The sequence below is a fragment of the Eriocheir sinensis genome, unplaced genomic scaffold (genome assembly GCF_024679095.1).
Source record: "Eriocheir sinensis breed Jianghai 21 unplaced genomic scaffold, ASM2467909v1 Scaffold700, whole genome shotgun sequence".
NCBI classification, from domain to species: domain Eukaryota; kingdom Metazoa; phylum Arthropoda; class Malacostraca; order Decapoda; family Varunidae; genus Eriocheir; species Eriocheir sinensis.
The window spans coordinates 1-15537 of record NW_026112055.1 but is presented as its reverse complement, the minus strand read 5'-3'; the positions used below and the strand labels follow the sequence as shown (position 1 = coordinate 15537).

The 15537-nt window shown below is 44.4% G+C and overlaps 1 protein-coding gene across 1 annotated transcript; it reads left to right on the top strand.

The window, feature by feature from the left end:
* The first annotated feature begins 8572 nt into the window (after window positions 1–8572).
* On the top strand, window positions 8573–14266 carry LOC126993985 (fibrinogen C domain-containing protein 1-like). The gene is made up of 5 exons (XM_050853211.1): window positions 8573–9576; window positions 11904–12032; window positions 12717–12829; window positions 13463–13627; window positions 13927–14266. Exons 1-5 carry the CDS (start codon window positions 8887–8889, stop codon window positions 14264–14266), a joined length of 1437 nt encoding a protein of 478 aa, XP_050709168.1. The 5' UTR covers window positions 8573–8886.
* The last annotated feature ends 1271 nt before the right edge of the window (window positions 14267–15537 follow it).

The following is a 15537-nucleotide window of genomic DNA, read 5'->3' as shown; positions in this document are numbered from 1 at the left end:
GAGAAGGAGGACATAAGAAGCGATACAAAACATTACAGTAGGTCAAAAGAAGAAGAAGGTCCACTACACTGGCCCGTGTTTCGAGAAATATCTCCCCGATGAAATTAGTCATTCTGCTGTCCACCACGCATGCGCACTGTGGGAATATACCGCATTAAAAGTGCTAATTTGCCTGGATTTGTTTTTTTTTGTCCGTTTGTGGTCTTTGTGAGCGGTGAGGGAAATATGGAAGCAGTAAGCAAATTGAACCTCTCCGCGAGCTATTTTGCGGCGGCGGCAGCGGTTTACGTTCAATAGGCATTAACAAGTCAATCATTATATTAGTGATTTAATGATTTATAACAGAAAGATTATACCATAACACACAGAAAACTACCAGAAGCTATAGGTTTGTCCAACTGTACCACGGGTGACCGCGAGCAACCACCCTTACTTTAGCAGACGACACCACGTGGATCACAAGCGTGTATTCAGAACTGCCAGCCAATTGTAAGGCAGCCGCCTTCAACTGCGGCTTCAGAACGACCTGTTCTCACTTACCATTTTCTGCCTATTACCAAGGTACGTATTTTGAGATAACAAGAGAGTAAAGTCGAAAAAATTGTGATAACAAGGGAGTCAAGTCGATCTTGACTTCAACAGTCTTTATCCCACTGTAATGCAAGAGAAGTTGCCATGTGCGGATATGAGAAAACTAGATGAGACAAAAATGCAGTCGATTTTGAGCGTGGGCTTGGTCAATCAAGCAACCGATGGCGATTTTGGATATCTCATTCTGTGCGATACTGAGGCTGTCTCACGTGAAGTCGGTGAGAAAACGGATGACCTCCCACTGATCATCAGAAGACACAATATCACCAACAGAGATATATCGTCAGTCACACGCGAATGGTATGAAGAAGAAAACCGTCCAGCACCGTGTAAGAACATAACACTGGTTGGAACACATGCTGCTCAGGAGAAAATGCTGTTTGCTCTGCCCCTCCTTACACTACTTATTTAACTAGGCCTGGTTGTTAAAAAAAAGTGCATGCTATTTATACGTTTAAGCAAAAGCACTTTCTTGCGGACTTCATTCAGGATAACATAGAAGCCCGCAAAAGTGCTACTTGCCCTATCAAGAAAAATGCAATCAAGTGTATTTCAAACAGCATTTTTGGTCGATTCCTGATGAACGTGGCCAAATATAGTGAAGACATAGATATTGTCACCAACCGCGAAAAGTTTTTGAAGCTGGCCCGAAATCCTTACTTTAAACGCGTTGTACCTCTCAATGATGGCCATGTAGTTGTAACTCGCCATAGGAAACATTCACGGGTGAATCATCCAAACTACATTGGCTACTACATCCTAGAGCTGTCCAAGCTGCGACTATATGATTTCTATTACAATGTGTTGAAGGCTCATTACGGAGATCGGGCGAAACTAGTGTATTGTGACACTGATTCCTAATAACAGAAATTGAAACTCCTGATCTATTAACAGAGTACTCGCAGGAACCCTTCAAAAGCTATATAGACACGAGTAACTTTAGCCCCTCACATTCCTTGTACAGCACAGACAGCAAAGGAAAGCTTGGATTTCTAAAGTCTGAAGTGGGGGAAAAAACCATCTCAGAATTTGTAGGTGTAAAACCAAAGTGCTACTCCATCCTCTTGGCAGACGGTGACCGGTTGAGTTCAGCTAAGGGCGTTCCAAAGTTCATAAAGAAGAAAATTACTCATCAGCGATACAAAGACGCCCTATTCCAGAAGCAAACATTTACCTTTGACTATCAGGGATTCACAGTGCGCAATGGACGAATGAGTACAGTAAAATATCCCAAGAGAGGGATATCTGTAGTTGAGGACAAAAGATACTACATTAGCACCTTGGAGTCACGATCTTACGGTCATCCCGATAATTATATAGGGGTAGAGGAGGAAGAGAATCACTGTCAAACGAAGAAAATTTGGAGGAAGGCGATGAAAGAGGCACAACAGAAGCGAGACTATATTCTGTTCAGAGCATGAAGTCGGTTCAGGGTGGAGCTGGTATCGTCGTTTACCTCTTCCCATGCTGCCAAATCAGCCTTCGTATACATGCGTCTCTCTCTTATTACCCATCCATGTGCTATTTGAAAGCGATATTTTATATATTCTGTATATAGTAAAGGAAGCTACATAGTACAATGAGTGTCGATGTTTAGGATTATAACAAGGATTTGTATAAATTCTATGACATGTGGCAGAGATTTTTTCCCATGTTGCCACGTTGTGGTGTTGGTAGTGGTGGTGGTGGTGGTGGTGGTCGGTGTGTCCCCCTAGGTCCCTCCCCCGGGTCGAGAGGGAGAGGGAGAGAGAGATAAACAGGTGGGTTGTGGATGGGTTGGCCGGGAGAGAGTGCTAATCTGATAATTGGCGGTCGAACTGGCAGAGCTGCACTCATGGGAATTCTGGAATCTGCCACACCTTGAACCGACTTCATGCTCCAAACAGACTATAGCCGAGGTAATGGGTGGGCAAGAGATCGGTGAAATGGGAGAACAAGAAGAAGAAACCTATGAATTGTGGGAAGAACGGGATGTGCTGGCTGAGCAATATTTTCTCTCGAAAAAACAGGTAGAGACGGATGATGACATGTTAATGCTAGCCGCGGAACAGGAAGAAATAAATCAAATGCTCTCATCATCCCCCCTTGAATATATGCTAGAAGATACAGACTTTTCAGAATAAATTGTAGTTGTTTATAAAATAAGGACTGGTGTGAATGTTGTAGATACTGTTTATAGTGTAAGAATTTGCCTGCTACTTTAATGTAAAATATAAAATATATGTAAACATATTCTGTATATAGGACTAATGTTGGAGCCTATGATATTATAAAATTGCACATGATGAATCTGGAATCATAATTTGACCAAATTCCAATAAAGATTGAGCTTGTTTGACTTGTTTGACTTTATCAAAAAAACGGATGAAAAAAAAACAATAATTGTCTTAAAATTTATACGATTTGTGGAAACATATGAATAAAACGCTTTTGTTTCGATCCGGCTCATACATAAAGGACTGCCGATAATGTTCGCGGCTGCGGCGGCGGCGGGGGCAGCGGGCGCTGCGGGCGCTGCGACGACAGAATGCGACAGGACTGCGCGCGGGGCTCGGGACGGGGCGGGGCGGGGCGGGGGCAGCACGGGGTAGTGGCGGTGACGAGTGACGATCTGTGTGTGGAGCCAGACCACTGATTTAAGCATGGTATACAAACCCCCCGATAAAGGAATTAGAAAATTATTTATGCTTAGAATAGCTTCATGGAGAGTAATACACTTCAGTATGAGAAATCAATAAAGTCAATACTTACTTTTTATGGACACGTGTTAAATGTTTGATGACATACGGGCATTAAAAACTTGCTGTAAGCGAGTCTCATCACGTGTTCATCATTCCTCGAATATTCGGTCTTGGAAAATATCCATGCATATTTTTTCAAGAGTTTCTCTTACACCCAGGTGTGAAACATTGTTGGCAAAGTACATGGCATAAGCCCCGCACACATCGCTTCACGTGCTTTGAAGTCGAAATGCATTTTTATACATACTGAGCCCGGGGTAATCAATATATTTAAAATGATCAGAGTATAATTTTGGATCGAGAGTATAACTATCTAGGAACACTACCATGCCCGGTTCATAGTAGAGACAAATCCAGTGTCCCATTTCTCTTTTAGAATAACTTGGTAGCGTATTGACAATGCACACTATAGGTTTTCTATATCGAGGTATAGAGTTTACCTCGTCTCCCAATAACACGCCTAAAAACAAGGCTTGCTTTCCTATGTGCCCCCTCAATCCTTCCATGTTGTTCATCGCACAGCCGCTTCAAGCGCGCACATCACACTGCAGCCGTCTTTCAGAGTTAACTGTTATTATACCCACTGTTTCGCCAAACCGTATCAACAGACGGTTCTCGTTTTCTCCCTTGCTTAGATTCAAGCTAAGTCCAAGCCCCCCATTCATTTCAACGGGAAAATTATCATTCAGGTTTTCAGCACGCAAATCAAATGTGCAAATCATTGCCCCCTTGCCGAAAATATTCTTTCCGATTAAATGGTCTTTGTGAAAACCAAGTGCATCCAAAGTACGATGGTAGAGCTCAGCATAGTCATGAGGGAATTTACTAAGAATATTATACATGGTTCTACCATTAACACTTCAGCTTATTTGACTTATATCGCCATGGCTCAAATACAATGGATTTAGCGTATAGTCGCCAGAATGAGCTTCCATGCTCGTTATAATAAGTGAGAGGTTTTTTTCCGGAATAACATTACCCCACGGTTGATCATACGTTCCTGAGGTTTGGTCTTTGGCTAGCACATAGGTTTTCAAGAGGGTTTTGGTAAATGTCGATTTTAAAAGATTCCCTGTGGCGAGAGACACGTTCAAAGCATGAAGTGCATTAGGATAAGGAAACAGTCGCGTATAAAACAGCTTGGCTGAATCTATATGCAGACGAATGTTATCGCCAGTTGGAGAATTTAGCAGCCATGCATTACTAGATAGTTCCATTTGGAGTCTAACCGAAATACCATCGAGCAAGTAACTGTCTAAAGAACTTATATCCAGAAGAAGCGGGGTACAGAGTTGTATACCGTGAGTCTTAACCCACTTCATAATGGTCTTGCGTTGCGCGCTGGCATTGTCAAAGTATTCTGCTGTTACTTTGGAAATAAACCCATTCTCTGGGATGGTAATATTAGCATTGGCTCCAATTGTATTCAATTTGTTGGGCGACAAAGTATTCAGCATTTTAACGTATGACGTGTACCCATAAAGTACATTATTGTCAACAGCTACATCTCCCAAAAAAACATTGCACTGATTTGAATAGGCTGTGCGCGGTATTATTTGTAAATTCAACATGTTGAGCGTCATCGAGAGGAGTAGTATTGTCTGGCTTAGTTAAGCGTAAAGAGGTGTGCAACACCAATTTCCCCAAATCAATAAAACTGCCAAGTGTTCCAGGAATGAGAAATTCTATATATCTATCGGATAATTTCATATTGAATCCAAGGTTAGTAGGTAAAACATCAGCATCATAACGGGAGGCAATCGTTGTTTCCAATAATCTCATTTTGTTGGGGAGGGGAAACAATTCATTGACACCGGCGGCATATTGCCCCAGGGGAGAACGTGGGTCCCCGACACCAACCGCGCTGGTGATGCTCGCCATACTGCTCTTAGTTCAACAATGATTACAACCCGGTAAAGATGTCCTTTTTATAACACCTTTTCCTCCCGACTCGCTTGACTTTCTTTTTCCCGCTTCCTCTAGTCAATTTCATTGCAGCTTGCTTTAAGGAATTAATTCCATGCTTTTTTATAGAGCTTTTCAAGTTGCTTCCCTGTGAAATATCATCTAGAACATTGTTTCCAAATGTTCGAGCTGAAGGCACAATGACATTTTTCACTAGGAAAGGGAAAGCTCTTTTAGCGAGTCCTGCTAAAACCGAGGATAAAACCCCGCCTCTGGGATAGCTTGGTTCATAAGAAAGTGTGACTATATCATCAATACCACTCCCTCGGGATGATATCTGTTTGCCATTCGAAAACAGGATATAATATTCTGCTACGGAAGGAGGGATGAATGTAACCCGCATGGTGGCGGCAAAGAGACTGTCTTTTCAAATGGACAACATTCCTATTACTACAGCAAAATGTACTCAAAGATTCAACGCGATCGGATATGAAGTAAACATGTAACAGGGTATCCTTCTTCGAAATGCATAGGGCGACCTTTTTGATCTGTGAGTTTAATAAAAGTCGAATCAATTACTTTGGATTTAAGGGACTTATATATAGTTGGATGCACGCCTTTTGTTAGACCTCCGGAGAGCGAAAAGGCATCAAGAATATTTACATTTTTCCCTGCATACCTAGAGGGAGTGACAAGGTCAGTGTAAACGAGAACACACTACGTCACCATTTCTCAACAGAGGGGCATGACCCTGTCGCGGAACAAGAACGGGAGTTTTTTGTTCTTCATGTGTACCCAAGGAAGAAAACACAGCATAACCTAAGTTGGGGACAAAACCGAGAACCTGGGCCAGTCGCGTATCAAAGGAAACCTTAATAAATACAACTAGTGGATGATAACCATTGTAGCAGAACAAAGTTAAATGATCATTTGTTGGGCTAAATGCAAGACCCTCTCTAGAATACGCTAGTAAATGGTAGTTGTATCCATCGACCATCTCCTTTAACAATGTCGTTATTATACCGTTAACACACATCAGCAAATACCCAGTGTCATTATACAAGATATGAGCATTAATAGCCTCTGACAGTGTGCATCTTTCAATAGCTTCTGAATCTGGCGTTGGTCTTATACCACCTTCAAGATGTATACTACACTCTGGTTCACCCGGTTTAACAATGTAATACCGACGGGGAAGCAACACGTTCAGTAGACCGACTTCATATTCCACGTCCTTGTCTGATGTTAGAGTTTGTATATTATTAGTAAAGATAGTGCTGGAATTGGGGTAAATTTCCCCATCCGCAATGCTGGTAACATATATATGATGTGACTCCATTTAGACTTAGAGTAAGCAAGACACTAGCAAAAATATAATAATTATTTCATTATATAGAGGTAGACATGACGAGATGCCAATTACATATTGAAGGTAAATCGTACTAAACATATTACATTGTTATTTATTGACATATTTTACATTTAGTGATGTACATAATTATTGGAAAATTGTCTGGAGCTATAGTTATTTAGGATCCACGTCGACTACAGCACCGTCCCGTTTTCTTTTCCATTCGTCAGCCACAGCGTCGTCCTCTGTATCCACCAGTTTTCTCTTCCTGTTTCGCTCGGGAGACACAGATAGATTTAATTTTGTTTCGGGCTCATCGCAGGTCCACCATCTGTCCAGGATGACGCACGATATATTATGTAGTTGGAGTTCAGCCGCAGCCTCTTAAAGATGCGGTTGGTAGTCAGCTTTCCACAACACGTAAAGAATTCCAGCGCTTGCAATATTGTAGGGGAAGACGACACTTGTCATGTTGCTTTTAATCACCCATTTTTTCAGTTTTGTGATGGATTCTTTAAACCAGCGGAGACGGTTATCATAACTGTCTTCCTTTACCCCACGAATGAAATTTTGATCTCTTGACGTCTGAAGATATCTTTGGTTTATAGGGTTATTTTCCAGTTCGCGGCCAGGAGCATATTGGGTTAGGATACACGCCACATAAGGACGATTTTCACACGGAGGATAGCGAATATGCAGACTACCGGGAATACCACGATCTTCCCAGCGACACCTGTTCAGTTGATAGATCGGGCTTCTTTCGCGGTAGAGATTACTGTGCGGGTATAATCCATGTAGGCGTCCAGTAAACCCCCTCTTTTCGTTGCAGGAACTGCAGTTGAGGGAAGAAACGATGATGGTCTTGTTGTTGCGGTAGATGTCATCGCCAGGAGAACCGTTTTTGAAGTTGAACACGTTGGCGTCCGACATGGCGTCCTTTATACAAGATAGTCAACATACTGAAGTGTTCAAGTACAATTTTTCTATGCAGATATATTAATTTTTGTGGCGTCAGGAAGGTTTTTCGTCGCGACGCATGAAATAAGTCAGATTCGGCGAATTTTCGTCGCGACTTCCGGTCAAGCTCGAGCAAAAACTACTGAAGCTAGGAAGGCGTGCTTGGTGGCAAACGAAAGCTCTATTAATAAAAATTAATAACCAGAAGAAAGAAAATTGGAAAGCACTAAATAAATAAAAGTTATAAGCAAAAAACTAGGACGTGTCCAAATAGCGGCAAAAGGGCCGAAAAACAGGCTATTTTGTGACGGTTTGACGACAAACTTGGAATCGAGCTATCAAAAAATCCTTCAAGGTTGTCAAACTTCATTGCCAAGAGGGGCTACATGCCAAATTACAGCCTTCTAGAGGCAATAGCAATGGCACACTAGACAAAAACGGCAAAGTGTCTGGAGTTCGTCAAAATCGCTCTCAAAAGGGTTTACATTTCGGGCTCTAGCGACGAAACTACTGGGAGTAGGGAAATGTTATGCATCATAGTGGAAAGCACATTGGTAGGGCTAAACTATTTGTTAAATACGTTTTTTTGAAATTCTCAAAAAATGAGTGGGTTTCAAGGTTGGGAACTCAAAAATAGTTTTTTTTTCAGTCGTTTTTTTGCGAATTTATTCGATTTTTTACACTTTTGAGTCGGATTTTGAGCCCGGTCGCCTGTTATATAATATAGCCCTTTCATTTTGCCGTCGATTGATACCAAAAACATTTCTGTAGCCCTAGAAATAAGGGAGTTATGGCGATTCGCACTAAAGCGGTTGATTTTCCAAAATTCGCGGCTAATGACAAAGGCGCCGCAAAATCAAGAGTCCGCCGTCCATTACTTGAGATGTCACTGCCTCATTGCATGCCTTCGCCTCACGCTGGTGGAATCTTACCTCTCCATTAGCTAGGCTTCCCCTCACTCCCTGCCTCACGCTTCCTCTACCCTCTCCCCTCCTCCTCGGTCACAGCACCACTCCCTGACCTTGACAGATTTGGCTTGGCATGTTCAGTCCCCTCAGCGCTGTCCTGCAGGCAAGACGAGCTTCGACCCTCGTCTCCACTCCCATAAATTCTCTTTGCCTTCCGGCGTCTGTCACAAGCTCCCTCTTTCCTTCCGCGGTTCTGGCCAAGCACCCTCTCCAATTAACCTATCAGACTTTAGAATATTTTTCCTTCTTCAAGTTTCAAAGCCATATACAGAATTACATCTAAAGTGGCAGTGACGTGAAAGTTATAAGGAAACTGTTGTCTCGCTGCGTGAGACAAGGGACGGAAGACAAAGGCGTGTCTCCTCCAGGCGGGATGCACCCAAGCGGCCACCCGCGACTCGTGGGTGTGGTGGCGGTGGTGATCCTGTGTGCTGGGTCGCCGCTGACCTCCGCCCTGCAGCCGTTCGACTATGTGTCCACGGAGCTGGACGACCCCTTGCAGCCCGTGTGGGACAGATTGGACGACTTGCCGCGCTTGGTAAGTGACACCGTCCAGAGTGGCCTCCGATCGCAGTTCTCGCTGTTCGCGATGCAGAACAACAGGAAGCTTGACACGAAGCTGCAGCAGGCCGTGAATAACAGCCTGATTGCTGCCACCTCAGCCCTCAACACCAGCCTCGTTCAAGCGTTCCAAGAATCTATAGGGCAAGAAATCTCGGAGATGGTGAGGAAGATTGAAGGTCACATTGACAATAAGGTGGGCGGACTGGAAACGAGTTTGAAGGCATATATCGACGAGAAGCTCTCTAACGCTGCAGCCCCCGGGGCGGGCGGCGGTGGCGGAAACACAGGCTTGCAGAGCGGCGCCTCCCTGTCTGAAACACTGCAGGCCAACACCGCAACCCTAGAAAACATCAACACCCACGTGCTTAAGATCAACGAAAAGATTGGCGGCGGCTCGGAGAGTGAGGACTCGTGCGTCACACTGGTGGACAAGGTGTCGGAACTGATGGCCGCTTCAGCAGATGGGGGCGGAGGGGTCTGCAGCGGCCTGGACCGGCAGGTGTGTGTGTGTCTGTGTGTGTGTAGTAGTAGTAATAGTAGTTGTAGTAGTGGAAGTAGATAGTTGTAGTATAAGTGGTGTAGAAGTAGTATAGTCTGTTTTTGTTTTATTTTGCCTGTGTCAGTAACTGTAGCCTAGCTGGTGTTAGAACATTAATTGACACTCATGATGCTGGTGATCGTACAAACAATGGTAGTGAAATTATTTAAGGCACTGGTAATGATATTAAAGGTAAAACAATATCGAGATGATGGTGGTGTAAGGTTGTGGTGGTGGTGGCTCGAAATGCTGGAAGGGATAGAGATAGTGGACAGTTGGTGATGAGGCGAGGTTGTAGAGAAGGGAGAGGTAGTGATCTTGATGGTGATGATGGTGGCTCAAGGTGATGGTGGTGGAATCATGATGATACTGATGCTGTATAGTGGTAGTGATGCTATTGGAGCGAGGAAGTGATTGTGATGATGCTGAGATTGTGTAGTGATAGAGGCGGTGGTGATGATGCTTAACACAGTGGAGTTGTGGTGGTGAAAGTGGTATGTGCGAGGTAGTGGTGGTGATGCTGATAATTGTGTAGTGATGATGGTGGTGGTGGCGGTGGACGGCAGAGCGAAGAGCTGAGTGTTGCGACGAGCCGGAAAGTTCCGCGTATTTCCACGAATAACCTTCGCAACAGTGGCATCGTTGTTCACACCCGTCCCTTGACATTTGGGCGTGTGGTGTAAGGCTGGGTGTCGGTTTCCTAATGTTGTGGTCAGTGGCGTGTGTTTTCTTTCTTTCTTAAGGCAATATTAAAAAAAACAATGTAGTAGCAGGACTAGCATGAGCAATAACGATAGAAGCCGCAGTAAAAGTACCTATCAGCAGTATCAAGTGTTGTAGTATTATAGTGATGGTAGTAGTATATATTAGTTGTCGAGGTTATAACGAGAGAGAGAGAGAGAGAGAGAGAGAGAGAGAGAGAGAGAGAGAGAGAGAGAGAGAGAGAGAGAGAGAGAGAGAGAGGAAGTGGTGGAAATATGGGGCCTAGTACGATGAAGAATAGCCTTGTTTCCCCTCGTACGATGAAGAATAGCCTTGTTTCCCCTCGTACGATGAAGAATAGCCTTGTTTCCTCTCGTACGATGAAAAATAGCCTTGTTTCCCCTCGTACGATGAAGAATAGCGTTGTTTCCCCTCGTACGATGAAGAATAGCCTTGTTTCCCCTTGTACGATGAAGAATAGCCTTGTTTCCTCTCGTACGATGAAGAATAGCCTTGTTTCCTCTCGTACGATGAAGAATAGCCTTGTTTCCCCTCGCACGATGAAGAATAGCCTTGTTTCCCCTCGTCCGATGAAGAATAGCCTTGTTTCCCCTCGTACGATGAAGAATAGCCTTGTTTCCCCTCGTCCGATGAAGAATAGCCTTGTTTCCCCTCGTACGATGAAGAATAGCCTTGTTTCCACTCGTACGATGAAAAATAGCCTTGTTTCCTCTCGTATGATGAAGAATAGCCTTGTTTCCCCTCGTACGATGAAGAATAGCCTTGTTTCCCGTCGTACGATGAAGAATAGCCTTGTTTCCCCTCGTACGATGAAGAATAGCCTTGTTTCCCCTCGTACGATGAAGAATAGCCTTGTTTCCCCTCGTACGATGAAGAATAGCCTTGTTTCCCCTCGTACGATGAAGAATAGCCTTGTTTCCCCTCTTACGATGAAGAATAGCCTTGTTTCCCCTCGTACGATGGAGAATAGCCTTGTTTCCCCTCGTACGATGAAGAATAGCCTTGTTTCCCTTCGTACGATGAAGAATAGCCTTGTTTCCCCTCGTACGATGAAGAATAGCCTTGTTTCTCCTCTTACGATGAAGAATAGCCTTTTCTTCCATTTTACGACGAAGACATTTTTTTCCTTCTTTCACGATGAAGACATTTTTTCCTTTTTTCACGGTGACATTTTTTCCTTCTTTCACGATGAAGACATTTTTTCCTTCTTTCATGGTGAAGACATTTTATTCCTTCTCACGATGAAAAAAAAAAATCCTTCTTTCACGATGAAGACTTTTTTTCTATCTCAATGAATTTTTTCCCCTTTTTTCACGAAGACATTTTTTCTTCTTTCACGATGAAGTTGATAATTTTTTCCTGCTGTATATATATGCGTATGTGTATATATGTGTGTGTGTGTGTGTGTGTGTGTGTGTGTGTGTTTTCTTTATTTTTCACTATCAAGGATTGAGATTATGGGGATAAACAGAAATTAATAAAAAAAAGAACTATCCCAACAAAGTGTTCCTCCTTAGACAGAAAATATCAAAGAAAATAACATCAATGTTTCCTTCCTGCGCCAGACGGTCACGGCCCTCACTCAGCTCACCCAGGCCTCCACCTTCCTGCCGCGGGACTGCTCCGACAAACACTGGCAACAGCCCGAGGACCCCAGCGGCGTGTACCAGACCTTCCCGACAATGGACCCCAAGGTAGAGAGAGAGAGAGAGAGAGAGAGAGAGAGAGAGAGAACTTTATACTTTAAGCCCAAAATAATGGTATAGAAGACTTTTTTTTCAAATACCCCAATTCCCCTTCCCTCCAGGCCCCGCATCCCCTTTCTAGAACATTCCCTTCACGTTCCTTCCATTCCCCATGTAGTCCATCATACCACAAGACAATATAATGGTATAGAGGACTCCTTTATGCAAGACTCCCCAAACCTCTACTCTCTCCAGCTCCTGTTTGTCCTTACTCGAGTATTAACCCACGTTCCCTCCTTTTCCCATGTAGTCCATCATAAACCATGACCTCAATTTTCTTAAACTCTCCGCTCTCCCCCATACAGGCCATCACACAGTTATTCATCCAACCACCCGCATCATCAGTATGCACCAGCAGCCATTGATTAATATTATAGTCCGCAACACGTTAAGAGGCCTTTCCCAACTCCTCCTATCTCTCCATGTTATATCCATCGTTCTCACCATGCCCCTTTGCACATGCACTTATGAGCTTTGTCTTTAGAACTTTCTGAGGCGTCAAGTTTCTGAAGCGTATAAATATTTACCAAAAGCACTCCTTCCCACACTCATCCTTCCTCTGATAGGTGTATATCTCCACTCTCAATTGTTTCGTTCTCATTATTTGTTGTCCTTCACCCACACACCCCACAGGCTCCGGTCAACACCTACTGCGACATGGGACAGCCCGGCGCCAAGGAAACAGGAGGGTGGACGGTCATCCTGAGGCGGCGCAACTCCACCTGGGGTTTGGTTAATTTCAACAGGTGAGTGGCAGGAAGGAGGTCGAAGGTATAACAGGGAAGAGGTGAAGGTTTGAACCCTAAGAAGTATCAGAGGAGATCGAAGGTTTGAACCTTGAAGAATTATTATGTATGGAGAAGATCAAAGGAAGATCATGTATGCAGATCAAAGATGTTTCATGGATAAGATCGAATGTTTGAAGGCCATAAGAATGAGCAAATATCCACGGTTTTAACCTCTGAGAAGAAGCGAGGAGGCAATCAAGGTTTGAGCCTCATGAAAAATATAGTAGGGAGGTGAAACACCCTTAAAAGAGGCATGGGGGAAAAAAAGTCTACAACACCCTTAAATATGCTTTTATTTTAATCAACCCAGTGTTGTCGGGGCTTTTAAGCAGGTGGGAAGGTAAGGTGGCCGGGTCAGGTAACCTCTGGAAACCTTCGCCTTTAGCTCCTTCAGGCGTTCTCACGGTTAGTGTTGTCCTGACAGTGTAGTCTATTATACTTCTTTCCGCATTTTGTAAACACAGGAAAGAGAGAGAGAAAAAGTAGGTTGAGTTGGACCACGTTACAGCTGAGAGAGAGAGAGAGAGAGAGAGCGAGAGAGAGAGAGAGAGAGAGGTTGAGTTGCATCATGTTTCAGTCTCACCGTTTCAGAACCTGGGATGAGTACCGCGATGGCTTCGGGAACCCGGGGGAGAGTGAGTGGTGGTTCGGTTTGGCGCCGCTGCACGCCCTCACCTACCGCCAGCCCTACGAGGTGGATCTCCTACTCCACGACATCGAGCGGGGTACCTTCCGTGCCAACTACAACTCCTTCAGGTAACGCTGGGAACACACGCAGCGTAAAGATGTGCAGGAATGTGGAGAGAGAGAGAGAGAGTGTAGGAGGAGGGTGGGGGGGTCACGAATACAAAAGGATCCTTCAGCCTTATTAAGAACAAACGACCCCATTCCACTCCAACCAAGGCCTCATTTGCATCTCCGCCATCCGCTCTCTGAAATAAGTATAATATTCTCCCTCTTATTAGTGTCTTACAAGCTCCCCCCTTACCCCCTATCACCCATGCCACCTACTTCTCCCATCCCTCTCACGCAAGACCTCATCTCTCCTTCTTCAGGGTTGAGGACGAGGCACATAATTTCACACTTAACCTGAACGGCTTCACGGAAATCTGTCCCACGACGCTCTCATCGCTACACCACGGCTCGTCCTTCTCCACGTGGGACAGGGACAACGATGTGTGGCATAGCGGAGTTATGCCCAGGTCAACGGTGGCGGCTGGTGGTTCAACGCTTGCCACCACCACACTCACGGCACCCTTCCCGACCTCCAATAACCGTTCCGCCCGAACCATCCGCTGGCTTGAGAACGACGATTGGCTGGTGCTGGATGACGTCACCATGAAGATACGGCCTATCAACTACGATCAGAGGTTCAATGCACATCACTTGGGGTGAAGACTGTGTTTGTAGCTTGTTCATAGCGTGTGTGAGGTAGCGTTACCAGATTGTCGATCAGTTTCAGACCCAAAACTACCGTAAACTCACACATAAAATGATATTCAATTTAGTTTATTGTTAAAACCGTTGATAATATATTACCTATTTTGGCAATAGCTATGGGACCAGAAAATACAATGTAGTTAGCACGATAATCTGGTGACGATGGTGTGAGGATGGTCGGTCTGGCCCAGTCAGTGCGCTTAACGAGAAATGATATTGCTCTCTTTAAAAACTTAAGATACGGTCTCCTTGACGCACCGCCTCCCCAGTAACCCCGAGACGTCAAGTGCTCGGCACGTGGCTTGTTTATGGGGTTTGAAAGTCCTAGTCTGTCCTTATGTTTGTCTGTTCGTCTGTCTATATCTGTATATCCTGTTCCTTTCCAGTAAGAGGAAGTGAGGGAGGTTCTTCGCGTGGCTAACCATTGTTACTGGATTGGTTGTTTATTGTCTCAAAAAAGATATGACAAAGGAAAAAGGAGATGCGTGACATTCCATACCCCCTACCAGAAGTTATATAGCTGTGGTTTTGAGAGGGTTGGTATACTTTTAGGTATGCATTCAAATATTCCTTGAGTGTGACGAGACGGATTTGCTGTATGTTTTAGTTTTTCGAAATTCTATTGATTTTCAGAACATTTATTCGACTGCTTCGGGAAATAGATTTTGAACATCGGACGTGGGAAAATGTAGTATTGTTTACCTCACGGCTCACCAGAGTTCAGTGTGTGTGTGTGTGTGTGTGTGTGTGTGTTGAGGCACTGAAGGACAAGGAGGGCACAGTGGGGCCCACACTCCCTCGTCTGGCACTCCTGACACGACGCACATGGCCCAGGATAGCCCTTCCCTCTCATACCCACTCTGTGGCTCTCTTTTACTCTCACTCAAAATTCGTTTCTGCTCGCCCTCGCGCCCTCCCCCCCCCCCTCTCTCTCTCTCTCTCTCTCTCTCTCTCTCTCTCTCTCTCTCTCTCTCTCTCTCTCTCTCTCTCTCTCTCTCTCTCTTCCTAGCGCAACACATCCGACGAAGAAAGGCTTTCGACCCTTAACATGTTCTCTCTTGAGAAACGTCGCCTCCGAGGAAAACTGATCGAATGTTTTAAAATACTTAATGGTTTCACGAATGTAGACAGATCAACATTGTTTATGATCGATGACACTTAAGTCACACTTTGCGCACGAGGAACAATGGCGTAAAACTCAGATGTAGACAAGTAAATTCAGACTG

Bases quoted from the DNA above. Each gene is read 5' to 3' on its own strand.
- LOC126993985 (XM_050853211.1), top strand. From the start codon at position 8,887: ATGCACCCAAGCGGCCACCCGCGACTCGTGGGTGTGGTGGCGGTGGTG. The intron at 9,577-11,903 runs GTGTGTGTGTGT...TTCCTGCGCCAG, and splicing joins GCAGCGGCCTGGACCGGCAG to ACGGTCACGGCCCTCACTCA. The intron at 13,628-13,926 runs GTAACGCTGGGA...CTCCTTCTTCAG, and splicing joins GCCAACTACAACTCCTTCAG to GGTTGAGGACGAGGCACATA.